At 40.8% G+C, this 22,784-nt stretch overlaps 3 protein-coding genes across 9 annotated transcripts; 2 read left to right on the top strand and 1 right to left on the bottom strand.

The window, feature by feature from the left end:
• Positions 1-507: 507 nt before the first annotated feature.
• On the bottom strand, positions 508-3,137 carry emc6 (ER membrane protein complex subunit 6). Of its 6 annotated transcripts, none has more exons than XR_006380653.1 (3): positions 2,999-3,137; positions 1,987-2,859; positions 508-1,072 (listed from the first exon to the last, which is right to left on the bottom strand). XR_006380653.1 is itself a non-coding variant. In XM_044222104.1 (3 exons), the coding sequence occupies exon 3, from the start codon at positions 1,036-1,038 to the stop codon at positions 706-708; it is 333 nt and encodes a 110-aa protein (XP_044078039.1). In that variant the 5' UTR covers positions 1,039-1,072; positions 2,707-2,859; positions 2,999-3,137; the 3' UTR covers positions 508-705. The 6 variants fall into 6 exon arrangements, 5 of the variants coding, with proteins under 5 accessions (XP_044078039.1, XP_044078041.1, XP_044078042.1 ...); XM_044222104.1 differs by having other exon boundaries at positions 2,707-2,859; XM_044222106.1 differs by having other exon boundaries at positions 2,773-2,859.
• Positions 3,125-10,874, top strand: shpk (sedoheptulokinase). The gene is made up of 7 exons (XM_044222101.1): positions 3,125-3,262; positions 3,363-3,504; positions 4,789-4,963; positions 5,062-5,214; positions 5,458-5,633; positions 6,162-6,362; positions 7,253-10,874. Exons 1-7 carry the CDS (start codon positions 3,125-3,127, stop codon positions 7,645-7,647), a joined length of 1,380 nt encoding a protein of 459 aa, XP_044078036.1. The 3' UTR covers positions 7,648-10,874.
• Positions 10,875-11,136: 262 nt separating this feature from the next.
• On the top strand, positions 11,137-22,491 carry trpv1 (transient receptor potential cation channel, subfamily V, member 1). 2 transcript variants are annotated; one of them, XM_044222088.1, is made up of 17 exons: positions 11,137-11,423; positions 11,678-11,776; positions 13,145-13,351; positions 13,529-13,686; positions 13,778-13,930; positions 14,060-14,197; positions 16,243-16,541; positions 16,833-17,009; positions 17,086-17,241; positions 17,336-17,431; positions 17,543-17,613; positions 19,683-19,848; positions 19,929-19,995; positions 20,246-20,574; positions 20,658-20,779; positions 21,816-21,937; positions 22,052-22,491. In XM_044222088.1, exons 3-17 carry the CDS (start codon positions 13,167-13,169, stop codon positions 22,144-22,146), a joined length of 2,334 nt encoding a protein of 777 aa, XP_044078023.1. In that variant the 5' UTR covers positions 11,137-11,423; positions 11,678-11,776; positions 13,145-13,166; the 3' UTR covers positions 22,147-22,491. The 2 variants fall into 2 exon arrangements, with proteins under 2 accessions (XP_044078023.1, XP_044078022.1); XM_044222087.1 differs by having other exon boundaries at positions 11,138-11,423; positions 11,633-11,776.
• Positions 22,492-22,784: the final 293 nt, after the last annotated feature.

The raw sequence follows: 22,784 nt of genomic DNA, 5'->3' as shown, positions 1-22,784 counted from the left end.
TGTGCTGATTGTAACGTTGATATCGGCCATGCAATGGCTACAATACAATCTTATTCACAATGTAATGCATTTGTGATGCGCTACGAGTCTACAAGTTCACTGCTGTTGTACTGGCTGATTGTTAATGAATGGTGCAAGATGTTGAAGTGCATGGACTCCTGTTCAACCTCTTTCTATTTATTGAATGGTCTTTATTGTTAAAACAAAAGGACTGGTCATGTTGATTTCATGATGTCAACAAATGACACTGCCAAACTGATTAATAATGTATACAAACAAGTAGTACAGAGGTATTTATTCCAATGACTAATCAGATTTGTTATAATTTAATCATAGTATTGTACATGAAATGTGATGCCAAGTGCTTACACCTTGTTAGGATGTTATCTGTTTTGATCTATGTTACACTACAACCTACATTATCATAACTGTTCTTATCCTGGTATGGATGATACCGAGCACAGAGCAGGAGTTACAGGTTAAATAAAGTTCATAGTCACTGCTAAGTGTGGAGCAGGAAGGATAAGAGGACAGTTTATTCTGCATACTATAATTATTGACACATCCTCTGTTTAATCAACAGTTTAAAATGTAAAAATCAAAAGTCTTTCACTAATGGCTTATCTACAAACAGCAGGACAGACATATTATTGGTTTATGTAGCATTAGATAGGATTAATTCAGGATTATAGGTGGTAGATCATTTTAGTACACATGCACCATTCCGTAGAGGAAAGTCCAGAACAGGACGTAAGTGAAAAGACCTCCGACAAGGCCCCCAGTGAAGAGCAGCCGCCGCGATTTAAAGCATTTGTTCCACCTCCGTCCGGCCTTGAGAATGAGCAGCAGGGAGAGGAGAAACGCGGAGAGGAAATAAAAAATAAAGCCATACAGTCCAGTCAACCCGAGGATGCCAGCTGTTGCTCCAGACAGAGCGGATACAGAGGTGCGGCAGTAGTCCAGCACAGCGGCGTTGCCCCTCACAGCTACTTCACTGATGAACTGTGGTCCCTCACGCTTGGCTACAACTCCAGCCATTTTGGCTCTGGTCAGCTATCACAGGTGGGTACTGCTGTTTCAGGAGAGATTCAGACAATACAAAATAAATACATTTACTCAAATACTGTACATAACTACATATTTGAAATGCTTAATTTTATGCAAACTTATACTTTTAATTAACTACAATTAGGAGGCAAAGATTGTAGTTTTTTTTGTCCACTCCATTCATTTCAGTTATGGAGACTAGTTACTTTGCAGCTTGAGATTACATTATTACAGACTGAACAACCCAACAGTAAATAATGACCAGTATGTATCAGTAATAATAATACAATGACATAACACTGACAGGGGCCATTCTGCTGCAAAATGACTACTTTTGCTTTTAATATTGACATTTCGCGATAAAACTTCAGTAAGATTTTGAATGCCGGACCTTTACTTGGGTGTATTTTTACATTGTCTTATTACTTATTCCACTATTAGTAAGCAAGGTCATTACTACACTAGAAAAGCTCATTTGTACCGGCCTTACAGATGTCAGTAGGTCTAAGGTTAACGTAATGCATTCATTAGACATTTAAACTGATTTACCACTACGAGTGGGGAAAAAATCGACAGAGGTCTCGATACATTAAAGGCCTCTGACAAAGACAAAAATAAAAGTTGTCAGTAAGCCTTGGTCGATGCTAGCTTAGCTACTGACCACAATAAAGCAAAGTAGCTAATACATAGATTTAAAGCTTTGCTCTGGTGACAGAAACAGGCACATAAAACACCAAAGAGACAAAAGCGGACGAGACTCTAGTCAGTAGAGCTTAATTATTAAACTAAATGCAATACTGAATGGGCCCGGGTAGCTTAACTGCACATTAAGCTGCTTTATTTTAACATTACTATTACCAATGGGGCTAACGGGCTAGCATTACTAGCTAGCACTTCAGGCAGGTTGCTTGCCGACGGTAACTGATGACAGATTCTCACCGGAAATAAACGCAGGGACTCGTCGGCTCCTCACAGCACGTTTACAAAAACATAACCTGTAAGAGTAACTTCACAGACTTGAATATTAGATTCTTTAAAAGGGATGTCAGCTGATATAACACGGAAACAGCACATTCATTCTCGTTTGGATGACAAGTCAGCCATGCTCCTTCGCAGTGCATTGTGGGAACAGGGGGGTGCGATGTGATGCGTTCTAAGCACATTAAAGAATAGGAAATTCCAAATTTATAATAGTTCTAGGTAAACGTGTCACCCTCTTGAAGCACTATATTGCAACATACAGGTAAATCCGTTCTTTTCAAACGTCCAGCTTCACCGCAGAAACAACAGAATGGTTCAAAACTGCACCCAAGAGAGCAAAGCTTGATTCACTGGAAATTATTGGAAAATGTTCCAGTTTAAAAACAAAAACTGCAAGAAAGCAATTTTAATTGCTGTTACTATTGCATTTTTTTAAATTTCTGTATTTATCCAAACACACAAAGCCCTAATTTTTGTAGTTATATTTGTAATGCTTTAAATCCATTAAAGTGGTTTATAAATGCTTAAACATACAGAAATGTAAACATCCACATTTCACTGACATACAGTAGCTTTAGCATCGGTAACAACGTTTTATTCTGGGCAACATAGGTTTTGCTTTATCTGTTCTTTCTCCCTTAATCTAGATCTCATAGACCAGTAAACAGCAGAACTGACCTAATAGCAATATACCCCAGACAGGCAATAAACCCCTCTCACGGATATAATTTTGACTTGTTATACCAGGAAGCACATCTGTCACTAATTCCATGTCTTCCATTCAGGTGTGCCATGGCAGTGAGCCATACCACAGCCCTGGCACTGGTCCACCTGAATAGAATGCAGACAGATTTATATTGTTACACCAGTGTTTGACAAGTCGAAATGTACACAGTGAGAATTAAATTAGATATAATATTAGAAATTAGAAAGAAATTCTACCAATCTTATTCCAAAAGTTAGAGCTTACCCCCCAACGCTATATATTTGAAACTTCCGAGTTCCTATTTCGACATGAACGCAGCAGCGTTGACTTTGCTTTCTCGTGATGATGATGCCGTACAGCTGAGTGGCAAAGCACACAGTGCCATCAGGAATGTCTACCTATATCCTGGGTGTAGACGTGGGCACCACTTCGGTAAAAGCCGTGTTATTAGAAAGTGGCTCCAGAGCGGTGGCTGCGAGTCACACTTTGCCAACTACGTCTGATATAATCGACAATAGCGGGATAAAGGTGAGTGGGCCCCACGTGCCACACAGCTTTACCTTGCAGCTCAGTAATATTAACACGGCTGTGTTGTGTGTAACCCTGGCTATGTTGCCATGATACGCAGGCGAAAGAGCAGAATACTGGCCGGATCATAGACACTCTGAACCGGTGCATCCGCCTGCTGCCCAGAGACAAACTGCAGCATGTCGGCAGCATTGGGCTTTCTGGACAGATGCACGGGGTTTTATTCTGGAAAGCAAAGAGCGGTAAGACTACTACTACTACTACTACTACCTGCCTGCATGCACGCACGCACGCACGCATGGCACGCTGTGGCATTTCACAACGTGTGGTAAACTGTAACAACGGCTGTCACACAGTTTGAGCAGCAAAGAAACTGATTCCTTCATTCGTCATTCATTTGAAGTGTAAAAAATAAATATCAGAGAGGAAATATCAAGAGAGATTATTTTCAGATCAAGTTGGTCTGATGGTGCTGGCCCCCAAAAGGCAGATACATGTGCACTTGCTTATGCAGGTGAAGAAAGAAAAGAAATAAAGAGGGGCCCCAGTTCAGGACCCATGAGAGCCCTGAGGTTACTGCGGTGTCTGGTCTGGTGATGTTGTGGCCCAAACATTTGCATAATCTATACTTGCCTAAAAGGCTCTGTAATCATATGGAAGGGCCCCAATATAAGGGTCCCACATCATATTTTCAGAGATGAGGGTCCCTATTATTATAAAGGATTTAATGATTTTTAAAATTGTGTGTGCTATGATCATAGGATTTGGTTTTCAGGCTATTAGTACTGCATTGTTCAGAATGTAATTACAGATCTTCAGAAACTTACTTCTGTTATCATGAACAGTTTCATCTGGGAAATTTTGAATATGCTGTTCAGAAAGTGTTATAATCAAAGCAAAAGGTTACTGTGCGTACTTTTTATCATCACAGATCAGTTAATGTAATAAGTGTGATTCTTGTAGATAAAGTTGAGAGAAATCGGATTGTTTTTCTTACAGCACGTACATATATGACTCTTAACAATCCCCTCTATCTTGAGAGACTAGTCTCTAAAGATTATTCACTGTTTGATTTGGACAACAGTTCCCATAATGTTTAACCAGACCTCAGGCTTTAGAAAAACATTAACTAGTAATAGCCAAGGGGAAGAAGCCTTTGAAGAGGAGAGCGATGTTTTCAGACTGTTGAATTACATTGATTACCCAGTCTGTAATACTGATTATCATTTTTTAAGATGCTTTTTAAAAATGGATCGTGGAGCTGGGCAGTTTGTGGTAAAATGAAATCAGGAGGTTTTCGGCTAATAACTCCTCAGCGAAACATGAACATGAACTGGTTCATTGTACCTCCTTTCATAACTATGTTGCCCTCTGCTGGTTGCATCCAAAACTTGATATGAAAATAGGTTTGTAACCACAGAAAATTAGTGCTACTAGGATGTTTTTGTATCCAAACAAAACCATTGAGTCAGATATAACTTATTTTGTCTGCTGTATTTTGTCCGTGTCTGTTTGCCCCCTCACAGGTTGTGATTGGTCCAACAGGGACTTCTTCACAGCCAGGGACACCAGTCAGCTGATCACCTGGCAGGATGGGCGATGCAGCAGTAACTTCCTGTCCTCTCTTCCAAAACCACACTCACATCTCAGCTTAGCTGCGGGTTTTGGCTGTACAACAATCTTCTGGTGCATGAAACACAGGTCAGCATACACTTTAAAAACTCCATGCAGAGCCTACTGCACCACTCGGTTTTGTGATATACGAAAGTGAACTCTAAAGATGTGTGGTTTCACTGCAGGCCCGAGTTCCTCAAGGACTTCACAGTTGCAGGTACCATCCAGGACTATGTGGTGTCCATGCTGTGTGGTTTGGACCGGTGTGTGATGACGCCTCAGAATGCAGCCAGCTGGGGCTTCTTCAACACTTCCTCCAACCAGTGGAATATAGACATGTATGAGAAGTGCCGAACTTCCTGTTTAACACCTCATTTCTGTGCTAAAGTTGGCAGAGCATGTTCTTGAGAAGTGACCTCAGTTCAAGTACTAAATGCATGAGAAATGTTCTGTTGTTTGTGCATGCTTGGTGTTAAACTGCAATCACTGAACACTTTGTACAGCTCATTACAAGCTTACAGTATCAGAGTTGTTATGCGCAAGCTACATAACAAGCAACTCTGTGTGTGTGCATGCTCTAGTCTGAAGGGTGCCGGCTTCCCTTTGCACCTGCTTCCTCGGTGTGTGCCATCTGGAGGCTTGGCGGGACAGACGTGCTCTAAGTGGCATGGCATCCCTGCTGGTACGCCAGTAGGTGCCGCCCTGGGAGACTTCCAGTGCTCTGTCTACTCCTGCATGACTGCGCGGACAGATGCAGGTGAAACAGGACGTCCAGTCATCTCTCTCAGGCTAGGATCACACTTAATGCAGTGAATGCATTACTCTTTGACAGTTCATGCAGTTAAGATGAAAGAATCCAATACTGCTGTACCATGACATGTTTCATCCATTAGATTTCTTCTACTATTGCTTCAGTTTACTATAGTTAGCTCAGGTTTTTGTAATGAAAACATTTTATCAGAACTGTGTTGGAAATATGAGACTAATTTCACTTAAGATGCATTTTTGTAAAAAAACAAAATAGTAAAACAGCAAAGAGAACAATAACAAAGCATAAGAACAGTTTTAACATTTCTATAAAACAATAAAAACAATACCCTCCAATAAAGAAAGTATACAGCAGTAAATACCCATGTGCCCATTGTTCTCATTATGTTTGAGCACACAAAAAAACCATTGCATTATGCATCAAGTGTAATCCACCAGTGTCTCTTGCATGTCATGTTTGGTGCTGTTAGTTCATACGCCTTAGATGACAGTTTGTATTTTTCTCCTAATTTCGCAGTTCTTAACATAAGCACCTCAGCCCAGCTGACCTTCGCCATGCCAGCTGACTTCAAACCTTCAGATTCTCCCGAACCTGCCTCCTCCATCTCCTACTTTCCCTACTTTGACGACTCGTACTTGGCGGTGGCAGCTTCACTCAACGGAGGGAATGTACTGGCTACTTTCGTGGAGATGCTCACTGCCTGGATGAAGGAGCTTGGTATGTATTTTCAGCCACGCTAGTAGCATAGTTCAAGGGGTGGCATGTCTGCTCTGTTGGCCGGCCGGCCGGGCCACCGGGCCACCACTTTGGTCCAGACTAAAATATCATGACAACTCTTGTGTGAGTGTGAGTGTGAGTGAGAGAGAGAGAGAGAGAGAGAGAATAAATAAATAACATGCCAAAAATAATAGTATTATTTGGTTAGGTGGCTCTAAATTTCTGTTATGGGTTAGTCAGACTGGCTATGGTGGCTAACAATAGCTATGTTAGCTAAGGCTAGCTCTAATATTAGCATTAGTAATCTCAAATTACTTTAAAGTGATAAATATCACTCCTGATCCGGCAGCATACATTGTCAATAAAGACATTTAAAAAAAACAACTAAATTTACGGCAGAACTTGTTTTGATTTGATTTGGTGTGACAGTCTGACAGTGGCCTACCCGTTAGGAAACGGCAGGTATGTGCCGTTAAAACCTCTGCTGGCATACCATCAGCCCCTTTTCGACAACTCCTTTTTCTGCGCTACTGTAAAACAGGGCTTTGTAGATGCAGAATGACTGTAATGCGCATGATGCATTTTAAAACCCCAGCTGTATTTAGAAGTTTAGTGAATAGTTTAAAAACAAAAACACTTGCAGAACAACCACTAAGCTGTTGTAGTCTTAAAATTGAAAGCAAACATCAATGACAGTCCAGAGAGGGCAGCTTCATTTGAAGAGAAAGAGAGAACTGTGAGTACGGTTTTACTGTACTGACCTGACCACAGATGGTTAGTGTAAGTAGCTTAATTGATCACAGTACACTGATGCCAAAATGACTCATTGGTCATTGCCAGTTAAATGTGTTTCATCCAAATGTTAAATTGCTCCTCCTCATCCCTCACAGGTGCGGAGCTGAGTGATTCGTGCTTATATGAGAAGCTGATTCATTGTGCCCTGAATCAGGAAACGAGCGACCTGAGGGTGAGTCCTACCATCCTGGGAGAGAGACACAACCCTCTCTGCCTGGGTCAAGTGACCAACATCTCCGCTACCAATCTCTCTCTGGGCCATTTGACCAGGGCACTGTGCCGCGGAGTCCTGGACAACATCACCTCCATGATGCCTGCCGAGCATCTGCAGCAGGCGGGGGTCAGCAGGATTGTGGGCAGTGGGAGCGCCATCGCCCGCAATGAGGTGCTAAGGCAGGAGGTGGAGAAGGCATTTCCTCAGCCGGTGGTATACGGACAAAACGCGGACTCTGCTGTCGGTGTGGCCATGGTCCTCTGTGACCTACTTTGAATGAGAGTTGTGATCCACAGGGGAATCCCTGTCTGTTTATGATTAATTTAGAGTTTTGCATACTCCTGAGAACCCAATCGAATGGTATCGCTTTGCTTAAAAAAAAAAAAAAAAAAAAAAAAAAAAGAACAATCAGACAAACTGCTACATGCTAAATGCTACAACATATTTTGCTCTGTGAAAGTAAAAGCTGTGTTTGCCAGGACAGGAGTCAAAAACCTTACATATGCTGTGACTCTCTATGTGCAGTGAGGTTTTGAAACTTTTTGGAACAAAAGATTGCAGCTATCAAATGACTCAAACTAACTGAGTGCAGCTACAAATCCCCCTTCAAATATTTAATTTCACTATGATGGAACAGCTATTAGCAATAGCCGGGTGTTTCTGGGTGTATTTTGTTGTTCTGTATTTTTTGAGATAACATGATGCCGCAATAGAGTTTTATAGCATAAAATATTTCAGCAGTTTCAAATGATCAGTGGTAAATTTAGTTGACGTCAGTCCTTAGAATCAAAGAGCGAGAGCTTTTTCCTAGAGCTGCTATTCTGCAAAGATCGTCATCATTCATTAGAAAAAAATCTACTGTTGAAGAGCTGATTTCTCCTCTGGCAGCAACCTCATTAGAGCAGTGTACAGTGCAACAACAACATTAGCAGTGAAAGACCCACATTCTGCTATCACTTAGCTTTACAGTTGGTTTCTGCACCAACACAGATGTAGTAAGAGTTGAATGCAACAAGTTCTTGCTCATTCCCTGCATGTTGCTGAGCAGCATATAAAATCCATGAAGTGGATAGAAATCACAGCACTGCTGGAGTACTTGGAAGATCCACAGATTTATGATCCATAACAGAATCTCCGTATTTGGGGGTTGGACTGCTTCTTCAAATAAAACCATAGTTACTGCATGGTTTATCAGCGAGGCCAGTGAGATGAGGTGTAGCAACTATTAACATTCAAGCAGAAAAAAGGCTGTGAAGGAAATGCCTTTTCCTTTGGTATTATTCATGGTTTCCATGTCGTTGCATTAAAGGAGGTTTCTTCTGATCTCAGCTCTCTCCTCATGTCACCTCTACAGTCTGGAGCTGCTTAAGGGGTCGAATCCATAGGTTGCTAGAGACCTTGGTGTGTGTGAGACTTTGTATCTGATGGATTTGTTGTAGTGTTCACGTGTACAGGGGCCTGTATCACAAAGCAAGTCCAACTTTCTCTTAGGCTCGGTAAAGCCAGGTAGCCATAACGTTGGTGATCCTGGATAACCAGCATCATGAAGCTGGTTATCAACTGGCTCAGTTAACTCTGGGTTTTCCAATCCAGCTTTTGGGCACATTCATGTGAAAGAGGCAGAGTTTTTAGTTACAAGCCAATCACATGCAGCATCTTGAGAACCATGACTAGAGTATTTGAGATATAAAATGATGACACCTGGGGGGGAAATAAGGTTATTGTATTATATCCAATAAATTCACACAACTAGAATTGCATAAGAAGCTATAGAAACAGTAGGAATAATATCCAAATAGTAAAAGTAAGGCAAAGGCTACAAATAAGTGTGGGAATGGTAAATGGGTCTTTTCAAATGCCTTTTCTTTTTAAATAAAATATGTTCAGTAGAGTGAGTTTGTAGTGACATTTGAATAGTGATACACTTAAAAACTGTTAAAGTACAGTTTCTGCTGCCAAAGCATTTAGGAAAAGTACAGATAGTCTGTGCAAAAAAAGGCCTGAGGTAAAGAAAACAATGCATTATAAGTTGAATCTGAACAAAATGTTGCATTTATAATTTACTGAGCTTATTAAGTGTTTTTTTTTGTTTTGTTTTTTTTTTAAATAATAAAAGGGTCATTGAGTATACTTTGAACATCCACGTATAATCTACTTGAGTCTAAAAAGATGTAATACTCCAAAGTCACCACATTATCCTGAGCTGCCGTGATGGAGTAAGACACTGACACTGTCAGGGCTCCTGTGGGGAATGAAAAAGTTACTTAGGGCATTTAATATGCATCTCTAATCACTATTTGTGTTTGTTAGAAGCCTTGTTTTAATACCAGAGTGGGTACATCTGACATAAATAGCATGGAAAGCAAAGTGATGCTTCAGATGTATAAAAATGTCACTATCTTCATCACTTGTTGCTTTATAGTAAACTCTGTACTTTTGTCCATGTCGGGATCCTGCAGGATTGAAGTTAACCTGCTTCGGAGCAGGTTAGCCGTGCAGTATAAGTTACCATGGTAATCTGCCTTGGTTAAAAGTGAACCAGTGTCATGATACCAGAAAACCAGAGATAAGCCCAAAGAGAGCCATCTAACACACTGATCTTGCGTTGTGGTACAGGCCCCAGGTCAGCACATTTATCCAGGAAGGGTTTAGTGAATATGAGTTAATTCACTGCTCAGTTTATCCCAGCAGATCTATAGCGTCAAACATTCTGCTTTTATTTTCTTTAAATTGTATGCTCCCGTTGTCCCTGTTTTAGGAGAGAGAGGTCTAAGTAGAGGTGAAATTAAATTTTTTTTTGTGTTTTATCAGGGTTTAATTTATATCTGACTACTGCTCTTTCTTTTCCTTCTCTTGATTTTAAGTCTTAATCTTCCATTTAGAATTTCTGCGACTCACAGAGTGGGTAGATGTCCTTGATTTGTGTCCGTTTTTTAATGTTCATTTTGCTTTAAGTGCTTGTCAATTTTGTTTAAAAGATGATCTTAATTTTATCAGCCGTTGTAGTGTCTTCCCTCTGCTGGTGCTTCTTGTCATGACTGGATGCTTGTTTCATGATCCAGTGTAGTAAGAATCGAGGAGATCAAAGAAACAGTAAGTTAGAGAGATGTATTTGGTTTGAACTGTCCAGATAGGCAACTCAGTGCTGATATTTACAAAAAAATAAGTTGTATGTATGAAAATGTAATTACTTTCATATCTTCCAGATTTTGCATCACATGAGGGTCTATGCAGATCATGGCAAACCAGCATTTCACATGGAATATTTCTAGCAGCAATGCTGTTGATGGCTTCATGATTTTCTATAAAAATGAGCAAATACATTAATGCTTCTACCAGTAAATACAGTTGTGACATCATCAGTGTTGTTAGTATTGCTAGTCATGCATTATTGTTGAAATGACTACAGTTGTATGCAGTTATTTTGCTCTCAATGGGCCAATAAATAGTTCACACCTGATGTGATGTGATTATGGTACAAATAAAACAGTCTTAAAAATTCATTTTAGTCTCAAATTATGTTGAATGACACAGAATTTTAATATTGATATTTAATCCTACTTCTCAATTGAGTCACCAGGATTATATTCTGGTGCACTTATTGCAGTTTTGAATGGAAAGCACCATCTTTGCATACAAAGACACACTAAAGCACTAGGCTGTATAATGAATAATAATGAATAATGAAGTTTTGGTTGTTATTGTACCTATTTGGGTGACATATTAAATACTTGAACCATACTGTGGCAACAGTAACTATGTCACTATGTGAAGGCCTGTGTCCCCTGTTGATCTGTGAAAAAAAGGAAGTGATCTTAAGAAAGGAAATCGTCAGATCTCATGAATGCAGATCGGTAGCTGTCTGGTAGGCACAAGCCACACAAAGTCACAGGACCGCAGTTGCACTTAACACGAGTTAAGTGAAACGACGAAGAGGCAGAGAAGACACACAGGAAGCACATCAGCAACTAAAAATGGACTAAAAAAAGGAGACTCACTTTAGAAATATTCTACACAAGTGACCTGAGGAAGAAAAGTAGCATTTCAGAAGGGTAAGTTATTCATTTGTGATCTGTTATTTTCAAAGAGACATGAGATTTTTTTTTTTAAGTGCCTTTTCTCGGTTCAACCACTCTGTAGCTCCTCAGTGATGAGCTCCTCATAAAACACATTTGTGTTACTTTAGTACTGAGTGGAGAAGATCAATACAGCATCCTATTAAACACTCAAGGCTCCAGTAATGTACTCTGATTTTCTGTAGGGCACGCCGCATTGTCTGGTTTGTTCCTGTTAATCTCACCACCAGGACTCAAACACACGGATCTCTGCAGGACATTCCACTGCATGCTGCTGTTTTGTTTTTGCCCTGAAGATTGACGAACTGGAACAGGAAGACTTCCTTTAGGTGAGTCAAATTATGTGTTGTGGTTTTGTTTTATATAATTAGATAGCTTCTGGTCCTGAAAAATATTGAGAAACCTCATGAGCAAAATCCTCAGTTTGAACATATTTTTTGTACATTCTCATAACATGCTATTGTGATTTGTTATCATATATTTTGTACATTTGAACACAGCCTTGCAAACATTTAAAAAGATGCAGTGCACAACTTGGTTTTTGCTTGTTTTACGAGATTGAATGAGGATGTGAAAAAGAATGGTATGGGAGGACGACATGAATCAATAGGTCCATAGCACAGCAGGACATAATGATGTGGTGTGGAAGAACAAAGAGGTTTTAAAATACTGTACCACTGTCTCCAGTTGTGTCAATGAAAACAAATGTTTAATTCATCATTCGGATGTAGTATGACTAATAATTGTTAAGAATACATTCATGTTTCATTGGGGAAACTGACTTGAAAAATGAAGATATGCATACTTCTCTTCTTTTTCCATCCTTCTTGCAGTGCTATATATTCCTCGTGTGATGATTACAATTTCCACTGAGTCATTTTAATTCCCCATTTTCTGACTGAAAAGGAGAACAAGAAGCCACCACAGATTTGGTTCCCATTATCCTCAACATGTCTACCTTTATATCAAAATATATATATATAAAATATAATTTCTTTGTGATCAGCTGAACTTTGCCGGAGCATTTTCATTTCATTTATTCACTGATTCTGTTTCTGTATAAAGCGTACTGTATATGATTTGATTATTCTGCAAAGAGGTGGCTACCAGATCGAGTGTGTGTGTACTGCTGTCATGGAAATCTTCTTCTAAATACACTTCTTTGTTAGTCACTGGGGGTGAAATATCACATGTCTGAAAATATGTCTGTGCCCGAGGCCAGTGAGGTGATCCCCTGTGGAAAACATGTTTCAAACCCAGCCATATAAACATGTAACTTTAAGCACTAACGCTAAACACCTTGTCTTGTGACATTAAAACAAAGCATTGTGTACCTCTGACCTATGGCACAGTTGTGAACAGTTCAACCAAAGAGTGATTTTCACTTCTCAGATTGTTTGAGTAATTTTAGAAACTAGAGAAGACTGTTTTTTCTCTCCTGCTTACATTGTTAACTGTCTTTACATCCCTTGGATGCTCCTAACCCCTGAATTGGAAACCATTGGTCTACAGAAAGTAAAGTTTTCTACACTACACACAGAAGATATGATATGTGAGGAAATCTGTGCTAGAGAATTAGTTTATTAGTTTTAAGCTAACTACTTGACCACATATGTACCTCTAGCTGTCACGTTCACTTCGCTGGATCTGTTGGCTGTTGCCTGAACGATGTGCACTTGTGCTGTATTTCTATGCAGGCCACTGAAGCAAGAGGTGAAGATGGACAAGTCAGAGATGTTTGGCTTCTCTCTGGAGACAGACGACAGGACAAAGGAGGAGAAATCACGGCAGAGATCTGCCCTGGCTTTGGGCAAGGAGTCGCCCAAGGCTCCCATGGACACTGACTACCAGGAGGAAATGGAGGAGACCAAGCCTCAAAACAGATTCAATTTCAACTTTGACAAGTGAGCCTCTCCATGCAAAGATACTGTAAAGTGATCTCTGCCTTTTTTAATACTCATACCATGGGTGCTGTGTATTATCAAGCCCCACAGTGCTGATTAATGTGGATTGTGAAGCTACTTGACCTTTTGGCCCACATTCATCTTTTTAAACCTTGTTGTCTGTAAAATCTTTTCTAGAGCGATTCAGGGTAAGGAGCAGCACGGTAGGAAGAGAGAAAGCAAGACATTTAACATTGATAAGTTGTTTGAAGCAGTGGCCAGAAGGGACGTTGAAAAGCTGGGCTGCCTGCATCAGTACCTGCACCAGCACATGAAGAAACTCTCCGACTCTTTGTGTAAGTGTGAGACCCATAATGCAACAGCTGCACCCAACAGTAAGCTCTTGACCTGTGTGTTAACTCCCTGAATGTGTGGTTACACCCGCAGATCAGTCCTATGGTAAAACCGCCCTGATGAAGGCTCTGCTGCACCTCAAAGACGGCAAGAACGAGACGGTGGAACTATTAATTGACATTTCAGAGAAGATGGGCGACATTAAAGAGTTTGTGAATTCAGCCTACACCAACAGCTACTACAAAGGTACGCTGTGTATGAAACAGAATTGCTGTGAGAATAAACTGCAACATTCTTAATGTCTTTCATCAAACACAGACAATGTGAAGAAATGTGACTGATTTTCTGGTACATATTGATGTGTGACTCTGGCAGGCCAGACAGCTCTCCATATAGCCATTGAGAGGAGGACTATTTTCTATGTGAAGCTGCTGGTCAGTAAAGGAGCGGATGTCCATGCCAAAGCCTGCGGAAAATTCTTCCAGCTACATGACGGCCCCAACTTCTACTTTGGTGAGTCCATGTTGCTGCAGGGAGGAGCACCCTCTCCTCTGGAGCCTCCCACAAAGATCATCTACTGACAAGATGAGTCACATATTATCAATTTTATTACTGAGTGAGAGGCTTGTCTTTTATTTCACAGCCTCTAAGTTGCTACACTTTTTCTTTGTGATGATGAGTAACTTAAATCAGTACAATACATTTTCACTATTTCTAAGTTGGTAATTTTCTAAAATTGCATTTCATTATTTTCCTTTCAAACTATTACATTTTACTTAATTTTTATTTAAGACAAAAAATATAGTCAGTACAGCACTACTGAAATAGCATTGTGACTATTACAGGATCTTAGCAGAGGTGCAATATTTTCCTGAGCATAATATGACACAACTGCCTGGATTTGACTCACATATGTATACAAGCAAAATATGTATGTTGTTGAGAAGTTGTCCTGTTTTATCGGCGCATTGCTCTCTTTTACAAGATAACACCACCACCAACTGTTGATATGTAATACTACATGTGTACATAGGTCTCCTCATACAGGGTCCTGCTTATCTGAGTTATCTCGATAAATTTGCTGATTACAACCCAGAATACTCTGGATTCTGGAATCTAGAATGAGTCTTAGACTGACCTGTTTGCAGAGACCAACTTTCGACTGCAAAATTATCTAGATAACTCCGTAGACCTGCTTCCTCTCGGAAAAGACCCTATAGAGCACAAGATACAGACAATATAAGGACCTGTTCATCAAAACATTGCTCTACAGCACCACTAGTGGTCAAATGTTTCACAGGGTACCTTTAACTTTAGTGTAAACATTTTCAAACATAGGTGAAAGTGTTACATCTATTATCTGATATCGTCTTTCCACCAAAAAGTTAAATTACCCTGTTAAAATTACATCTGCTCATTTTTCCTCATTGAAAAATCCAAATTCTGTGAATATTCAAAAATTGATGCCTCCTACTTCACTGAAAAGTCCATTCTCAGTCTTTGTGTTTCCACATTACACTTGTGTAAGGGTCTGTATGAAAATTGTTATGGTAGGAGGGGTGGTCAAAAAAGTGGGAGTGAGGGTAGTCTGACTTTTTTGGGAGAGCAGGGGATTTTTAATTCAGTCTTGCCATTTGATATTTATCATATAAAAAGAGATCAAAATGATTACATAAAAAAGGCTTTTATGTATGCCACGATATGGGTGTTTACAGTTTAGAACCTTGCTAAAATGATTAGATCTGCAGGCGCATTTTCAGTCCATGAGCGATCAGAATCAGAAATACTTTATTGATCCCCGAGGGGAAACTCTTTCGGTACAGCTGCTCACTGTCACGTCAGTGCACACAGGAATAGAAGTACTAAGCAAATCAAAATATAATTTGCTATAATACAGGTCAGATAAATTAAGTACAAAGTGGATAAAAGCTAAAATAAGTGTAAGTACCACAAAGTGGATTTAGAGGTTGATAAGTATGTACGGTATAATACAATGTAATAATATAAGTAGTAAGTAATAGTGCAATAACGAGTACTGTCAAGTTAAGTGTAGCTTATTAAGATGATTATGAGATGGTGGATATTGCACAGCAGTAATAGAAGTATGAATAAATATCAATAAATGCACTTTATCATCCATTCTTCCACAGTTCACCAAACTGCAACCAAGACACTTAAAGCTTTCTTTTCAATATTTTTTGTACAGGCCCTAAATTGCACACTGAACCATGACTGGTTTCCAAACTAGCTCGTACGTACACATCATGCAGAGAAACTTTCCTCCTTCAGCAGATGAATGTAAAAACAACCTTCTAGTGTCAAACTCTGCATATACATCATTCTGCACAGTGTAGCTCAAACATCCATGTGAAGTAACAATAAGCAAAACACATTTTTGAGAGGAGGGGGACTTTAATGATAGCATGAATTTGTCTGGCATCAGTCTAAAAGCTGCTGTGAAAAGTCATTCTTGTACTTTGATGGATTGAATGTGGGCACAAGTTAATCATTCAGACAGAGATGCATTTAAATCGTCTTTCCCTCTGTGCTGTCCACAGGTGAGCTGCCTCTGTCTCTGGCAGCCTGCACCAACCAGCCCAACGTGGTGGACTTCCTCATGGAGAACGAGTACCAACGAGCGGACGTTGAGATGAAGGACTCTCAGGGCAACACGGTGCTGCACGCCCTGGTGGTGGTGGCTGACAACTCCAAGCATAACACAGAGTTCATCACACGCATGTACGACCGCATCCTTAAGACCACTGCCAAACTGCACCCCAATCTGAAGCTAGAGAACATCGAGAACAATAATGGGCTGACGCCACTCAAAATGGCTGCCAAGACTGGCAAGATCACGGTAAACACTAGAAGTTGATATAAGGAGTGCTGCAGAGTCACTACAGACACAGTCGGATAGAAAGGCAATGGTGCCCCAGGGCCAAAAATGTACAATGGGCCCCCAGCTCCACTGACAACCCAAAAAGTAGTGCTTTTGTGGGCCCTGTGAGTTTCTAGATTGGGGCCTTCAGTCCCGCTGGCTTAGGTAGAGTCACAGACAAGTCTACAATTTCAGTATTAATGTTGTACTGCCTGGGTGAATGTGATATATGACATATTTTGCTCTGACTTTCCTTTCATTTGTCTGCAGCTTTTTTCACACATCCTGAAACGGGAATTCCAAGAGAGTCACACCAAACATTTGTCCCGTAAATTCACTGAGTGGGTTTACGGGCCCGTCCACTGTTCCCTGTATGACCTGGCCTCTTTGGACTCGTACGAAGACAACTCAGTCATGGAGATACTGGTCTACGGCAGTGACATTCCTGTGAGTCCCAGCATTATGAGCCCAGTCAGGGTAGCTGCTGTTGTTATTCTGTACTCAAACATCCGTCTCCTCTCAGAACCGTCACGATATGCTCCAGACGGAGCCTCTGAGCCGGATGCTGGACGAGAAGTGGAAGAGGTTTGCAGGTCGCATGTTTTGTTTCAACTTCCTTGTCTACTTCCTGTACCTGATCATCTTCACTATTGTAGCCTACAATAAGAAGGACGGACAGGTGAGCTGGCTGCTACAAACTGTGTGATTGATCTGTGTAGCCGTCCCAGACAGACCTGTGCTGATGTTGCTTATGTTTCTTCTCTGCCCCACAGCCGCCGTTTCCCCTCGAACACGACACAATGGGTTACCTGTATGTTTCAGGCCAGCTACTGACAGCGCTGGCAAACTGCTATTTCTTTTTCATGGGGGTATGTAGGTGCCCTTGTGTTTCAAATCGAAATCCAGTGGCTCATATCACTACCTTGTGGAAGCTGTGTTCCAATAATATGATTTATCAAAAACATTATCTAAATCCCTAGATCATAGACTTGAAGAGGAAACGCCCAAAACTGCAGACGTTGCTGATAGATGGATATTATGAGATTCTTTTGTAAGTAGTAATGCTTATTTCCCAGATGTGGTCAAAATGAAAGGTATCCTGTGGAGTTTTCCTGTAAACAAACAACATTTAGTGTTTTTCAAAAACACATTTTGTGTTGAATGCAACATTTGCAAAGCTGATCTTTTTTAAATATTTCAAATCATGCATGTTTAATCTATGTTCGCTAGCAAGCTAGTCTTCTTTCCTGCCTGTGCTGACGTCTTGCTACGCTTCTTTGTGCTTTATAATTAAAATTAACATTGATCAGTGGAACAGCACGAAACAGGCGGCAGGAATATGAAAGATTAAGAAGATAAAGAGTAACTTAACACTATGCAGAAAACAGTGTTTCACTGCCCTCTCTGGTTGAAAATTTCTAGTCTTTTTCACCTGGGATGTCAGTTAATATCACTGTTGGGTGTGGTCAAGGTGCCACAGAGCACATTTCAGACCACACGAACAGTGATATTAACTGACATACGAATTCAAGATAAGAAGAAATATAATAATAATAAAGGAAAATAACAGGAATAGAAAAGAGGGGAAAAAAAACATACAATTCATCCACTCAGACAGTTCCACGTGGAATGGTATTTTTATTTCATAATGCCACATTTATTTCCCAGCTCTTTTTATTTTCATCTGTTATATTCAAATAAAGGGGGCGTGGCTAGTTCACAAAGCAGCCAGCAAGACCGGACAAGCCTCAGAGAAGACGGAGGCCGGCTAGATTGCAGTTTGACGACACGACACCGAGGTGGTTGTCTTGCCGGGTTTGGCTGCTGGTACCGCTGGCATCCTGATCTGGCTCAACTCTCTGTGTCTTTGTGCAGTTTCCTGATGTACAGATAGCTTTACCTGTTGCTAAAGTAACCACTGAATGCCGTGCTATTAGCTGACTCTAACTGGATTGGGAGCTCGGAGCACCGGGGGGGTGTAGGTGTTTACACCTCTAGCACAGGAGCTTTGGACTGCCAGAAGGAGGAGATTTTCAGGCCCGGGGTGGTGGGGACAATATAACCGAGCTCAGCAGTTAGCAGTTAACATTACTCTAGCAACAAGTAAAGCTATCTATCCATCAGGAAACTCTCCAAGGGTGCCAAGAGCCAAACCCGGCAATAAACCACCTACTTAGCTACTGTATGATTCCCTGTATAGTTGTCAAAGGGCAAACTGGCCTCCGTCTTCTCTGAGGCTGTGTCCGGTCTGTGAGAGAACCACGCCCCCTTCATTTGAATATAGCAGATTGAAATATATGTGGCATTATGAAATAAAAGTCCCATGAAATAAATAAAGTAGTCCTTTTGAAAAACATCCTCTTTTAAATAAAAACCTATTTATTTATTTTACTATATTGACTCATTTATTTATTTCATAGCCATATTTATTAATTTCATAGGCATATTTATTTATTTAATAACTAAAATGGCATTCCATACCACCCATCTCTCTTGCCTCTTTGCTAATCATGAAAACTTGTCAGTTCTCTTTACATTAACAGTCACAGTCTATTTTTTAACTAACTCAATTTACAATAAGAATTGTCTTAGCTGCAGTTGAGCCAGAGAAAAGGACCGACTGCGGAGTTACTCATCATTCAACAGCTTATAATACATTGGTCACTTGACGCCAAAAATAATGAAGAGGACACAAAAAAAACAACAACACATTGATATACAGCATGTGACAATATATTTTGGAACATATTAGACTTGGAGTCATCTTTAACTGACAGCATCAACCGAGTTGATAGAGAGTAACTGTGAATCATTTATACTGTAGTGGTTGGTGATTGTAACTGACACTAAACCTATATACCCATGCAGTTTCATTTTTTATAGTGCTTTACAGTCACCTTTTAGCAGAGTTTTGCATGGAGTGTTCCTTTGTCTTCATAGTGTAAGTTTTGCCGCCATACTGACTCACCAAAGGTGTGTGCTTCCAGATTTTCTTTTTCATTTAGTTATACTACAATCAACTGAAACCCCACTGTAGCCTCGTCTTCTACAGTACACACTTGCATTGTTATAATTTACAATCATAAAGCTGTGCAGGATCACAATGGCTTCTCTGCATAGTTTTGTGCAAGGTGTCCTCTTCCTGGTCTCCGCCGGGCTGTATCTGAGTGGGCAGCAGGAGTATCTCGGCTTCCTGGTACTGTGTCTTGCTCTCAGCTGGGTGAACCTGCTCTACTTCTCCAGGGGCGACATACACATGGGCATCTACAGCATCATGATACAGAAGGTAGTCCACACAGGTCGCACTGCACCACAGTGAACATCACACTGAGCCCTGACGCCCTTTGTCTCTTTTCTTCTTTGTAGATGATCCTCAGTGATATCCTGCGCTTTCTTTTTGTCTATGTTGTCTTCCTCTTTGGATTTTCAGCAGGTATTTCTCCCGTCATTCAAAAAGGCATCTGCTACTCTCCCAAAATGCTTTCTGCTTTGAAAATATAACTCACAAGATAATATTATCAAGATTTTTACTTTTATTGATTTGAAAAGTAGAGCCATGACCAGGTTTTTAAGATCTTTTATTTTACAGTTTGAGATATAAACATGTAATAACACTGCTACTGTCAACATGCCATGAATGGAGGATGTACTGTATGTAATCTGCTTCCTATCTCCTGTCATAGCGGTGGTCACCCTGCTCATAGAGCCTCCTGTGAGAAACAACACTAAAAGTCAGAAGGGGCGTCTCTATGGTCCCCTTGATGATGATGAGGAGTGTTTAAAACCCAGCTTCAGAAACATCTCCTACACCACGTTGCAGCTCTTCAAGTTCACCATCGGCATGGGCGACATGGAGTTCACCCAGGGCTACCAGTACAAGGAGGTCTTCTACTTGCTCCTCATCGGCTACATCATTCTCACCTACATCCTGCTGCTCAACATGCTCATCGCCCTCATGAACCACACCGTGGAGAAGACCACCATGGAGAGCAGCAGCATCTGGAAGCTACAGGTGAGGCTTCCAGGAGGGCCCTGTGGTGGAGGGAGTCTCTATTCTAGGCAGCTGTGGTTTAATGAAGTGCTGACTGTTTTCAGAGGGCTATCACTATCCTGGACATGGAGAATAGGATGCCTCGCTGTCTGAGGAGGAGGCTTCGCTGTGGGGTGGAGAAAAACCTCTGCACTGCTCTTGGGGATGACCGTCGCCGGTGTTTCAGGTTTGCTTCTTTCAGTTCATTGACAATACAATCAGTGACTGACATGTTTTTGGTAATATGCACCACTAAAGCACATATAAACTGCATTTTCAGCCCCGCTAGCGGTGTGGCTCTAGGGATGGCAATGTCGCTCAGTTGGTTGGTCCACCACTTGGTCCATGGATTGCAATGAAATGTACAGACATTCATGTTCCCCAGAAGATCACTTCTAATGACTTTGCTGATCCCTTAACGTTTCATCTAGTTTAGCGCTAATTAGCAAATGTTAGCATGCTAACCCTCTAAACTAAGATGGTGAACATTGACACGGCATTGTCATTGTGAGCATGTTAACATGCTAAATGCTAACATTTAGCTCAAAGTACAGCCTCACAGAGCTGCTAGCATGGCTATAGTCTTGTCATGTAATTTTGAGACTCTCTCTGGTTGAGGGGCTTTGTGTCAAAATGTATTTTAAAATGTCAATTATTTCAGTTGATATAATGCTCTAATGGTGCAAATTCCTAAATAAATGTGTGTTTCATTAGATTACCACAAACTGTGTGAAGCACAGCAAACCTGGGGAAGAATAGTATTCAAGCACAGAGTACGAGTACTATGAGGCATATTTTGTAATTGGCAATACTATTCATATGTCTACTGCCGGATAACACGTGTGTCCATAATGTGAGTCTTGGTGGATTTGGATCAGTTTCCTGGTGATAGGAAGTATGCTGAGAGAGATACAGTACTTAAATTATCATCTGACCTACATTTTTGGATGGTACGGTCAAATTTTTTTTTTTTAACATGTCAAGTCTCCAAAACTGTTCCACCTCTACAGGCTGATCATCTGAGCACCTGGAAAAATCCAGGTTTAGCAAGTAATACTAATAAATCAGAAACAAAGCTTTAGGCTTGAAGATTTAATAAAAGATGTGTGAGCAGGATCGATTTTGTGTACACTGTGTTCTTCACTAATTTGCCTTCTCTGACAGCTGATTGATGCGTCACACAGCAGACAGTAATTGGAGCATGTGTCCTCTTGTCATCACAGAGTGGAGGAAGTCAACTGGAACAAATGGAACAGCAACCTGGGCAAAATCAATGAGGATCCTGGCTGCTGGGATCGTGTCCAACAGCTTGCTTCAGACACCCAGCTGAACACACCAAACAGAGGTGCAGAAACATGAATGCAGACTGAAAGTTTCTAGATTAGAACATGCTTTTTAGGCATTTCTTTGTGTCAGGAAAGTAATCCATGTCTATTAACATTACCTCCTTTGTCCACAGGGAGGAGCTGGAGAGGCTTATTCATGGAGAGCAGAAGAAGGCAATGGCAGACTTATCAATCCACAGAGACGAGTCTGAGCACCACAGCGGTCTAAAAGATAACAGAGAGCTTCACTCTGGCTGCTCAGCCTGACTAACCTGAGCAACGATGCATTCAAACCTAAAGACAGTATTCAGTTCCCCAAGAAATTTAACTGCCAAATATGTGAACTGCCTTTCTGACTGACTGATACTCTAATGTCAGCTGGATTTTAAATTTAGTCTTTGAGGCAATATTTCAGGGATGAGCAGTGCTGAAGAAGATATTGTAAATATGTGTTTATCTGACTGACATAATGATGTACAAAAAGTAGAATGTATCAAAGTTGACTGCTGCATCAAATGCTGCTTAATTGCCAAGGAAATCTTGCATTTGAAATACATTAAACATTTAATCCAAAGGTTTCTGCACATGCTGTTTCTGCCACCACCTCAACAGGATGCACATCCTCTCTGCTCAAAGGCCATAACCTGCCAGCACCTCTGGCATCACTCAAAATCCTTCATGGAGTAATACTAATCACTAAGGTGCTGATCCTGCCCCCCCCCCGCTGTGTGCCCTTTATACAAGTCCCATTTTCATCACAGCCAGACAATCTAAATCTTCTGCAGCCAGAGAGTCCTGCGGATTTCACAGCTTGCTTTGTCTACTCTACTTCCTGTTTCTATTTGGCAGAGAGAGGCTTGGATAAAT

Source organism: Siniperca chuatsi, linkage group LG14 (assembly GCF_020085105.1).
Source record: "Siniperca chuatsi isolate FFG_IHB_CAS linkage group LG14, ASM2008510v1, whole genome shotgun sequence".
Taxonomy (NCBI): domain Eukaryota; kingdom Metazoa; phylum Chordata; class Actinopteri; order Centrarchiformes; family Sinipercidae; genus Siniperca; species Siniperca chuatsi.
The sequence above is the reverse complement of the archived record's forward strand: the minus strand, read 5'-3'. Positions and strand labels throughout refer to the sequence as shown.

What these genes read in the sequence shown, in the direction of transcription:
- emc6 (XM_044222104.1), bottom strand. Translation starts at nt 1,038, where the DNA reads ATGGCTGGAGTTGTAGCCAAGCGTGAGGGACCACAGTTCATCAGTGAA.
- shpk (XM_044222101.1), top strand. Translation starts at nt 3,125, where the DNA reads ATGTCTACCTATATCCTGGGTGTAGACGTGGGCACCACTTCGGTAAAA. An exon ending in TTCTGGTGCATGAAACACAG is followed by an intron (nt 4,964 to 5,061) that starts GTCAGCATACAC and finishes GTTTCACTGCAG; the next exon opens with GCCCGAGTTCCTCAAGGACT. An exon ending in TGCCTGGATGAAGGAGCTTG is followed by an intron (nt 6,363 to 7,252) that starts GTATGTATTTTC and finishes CATCCCTCACAG; the next exon opens with GTGCGGAGCTGAGTGATTCG.
- trpv1 (XM_044222088.1), top strand. Translation starts at nt 13,167, where the DNA reads ATGGACAAGTCAGAGATGTTTGGCTTCTCTCTGGAGACAGACGACAGG. An exon ending in GGATATTATGAGATTCTTTT is followed by an intron (nt 17,614 to 19,682) that starts GTAAGTAGTAAT and finishes TTCTCTGCATAG; the next exon opens with TTTTGTGCAAGGTGTCCTCT. An exon ending in ACAGCATCATGATACAGAAG is followed by an intron (nt 19,849 to 19,928) that starts GTAGTCCACACA and finishes TCTTCTTTGTAG; the next exon opens with ATGATCCTCAGTGATATCCT.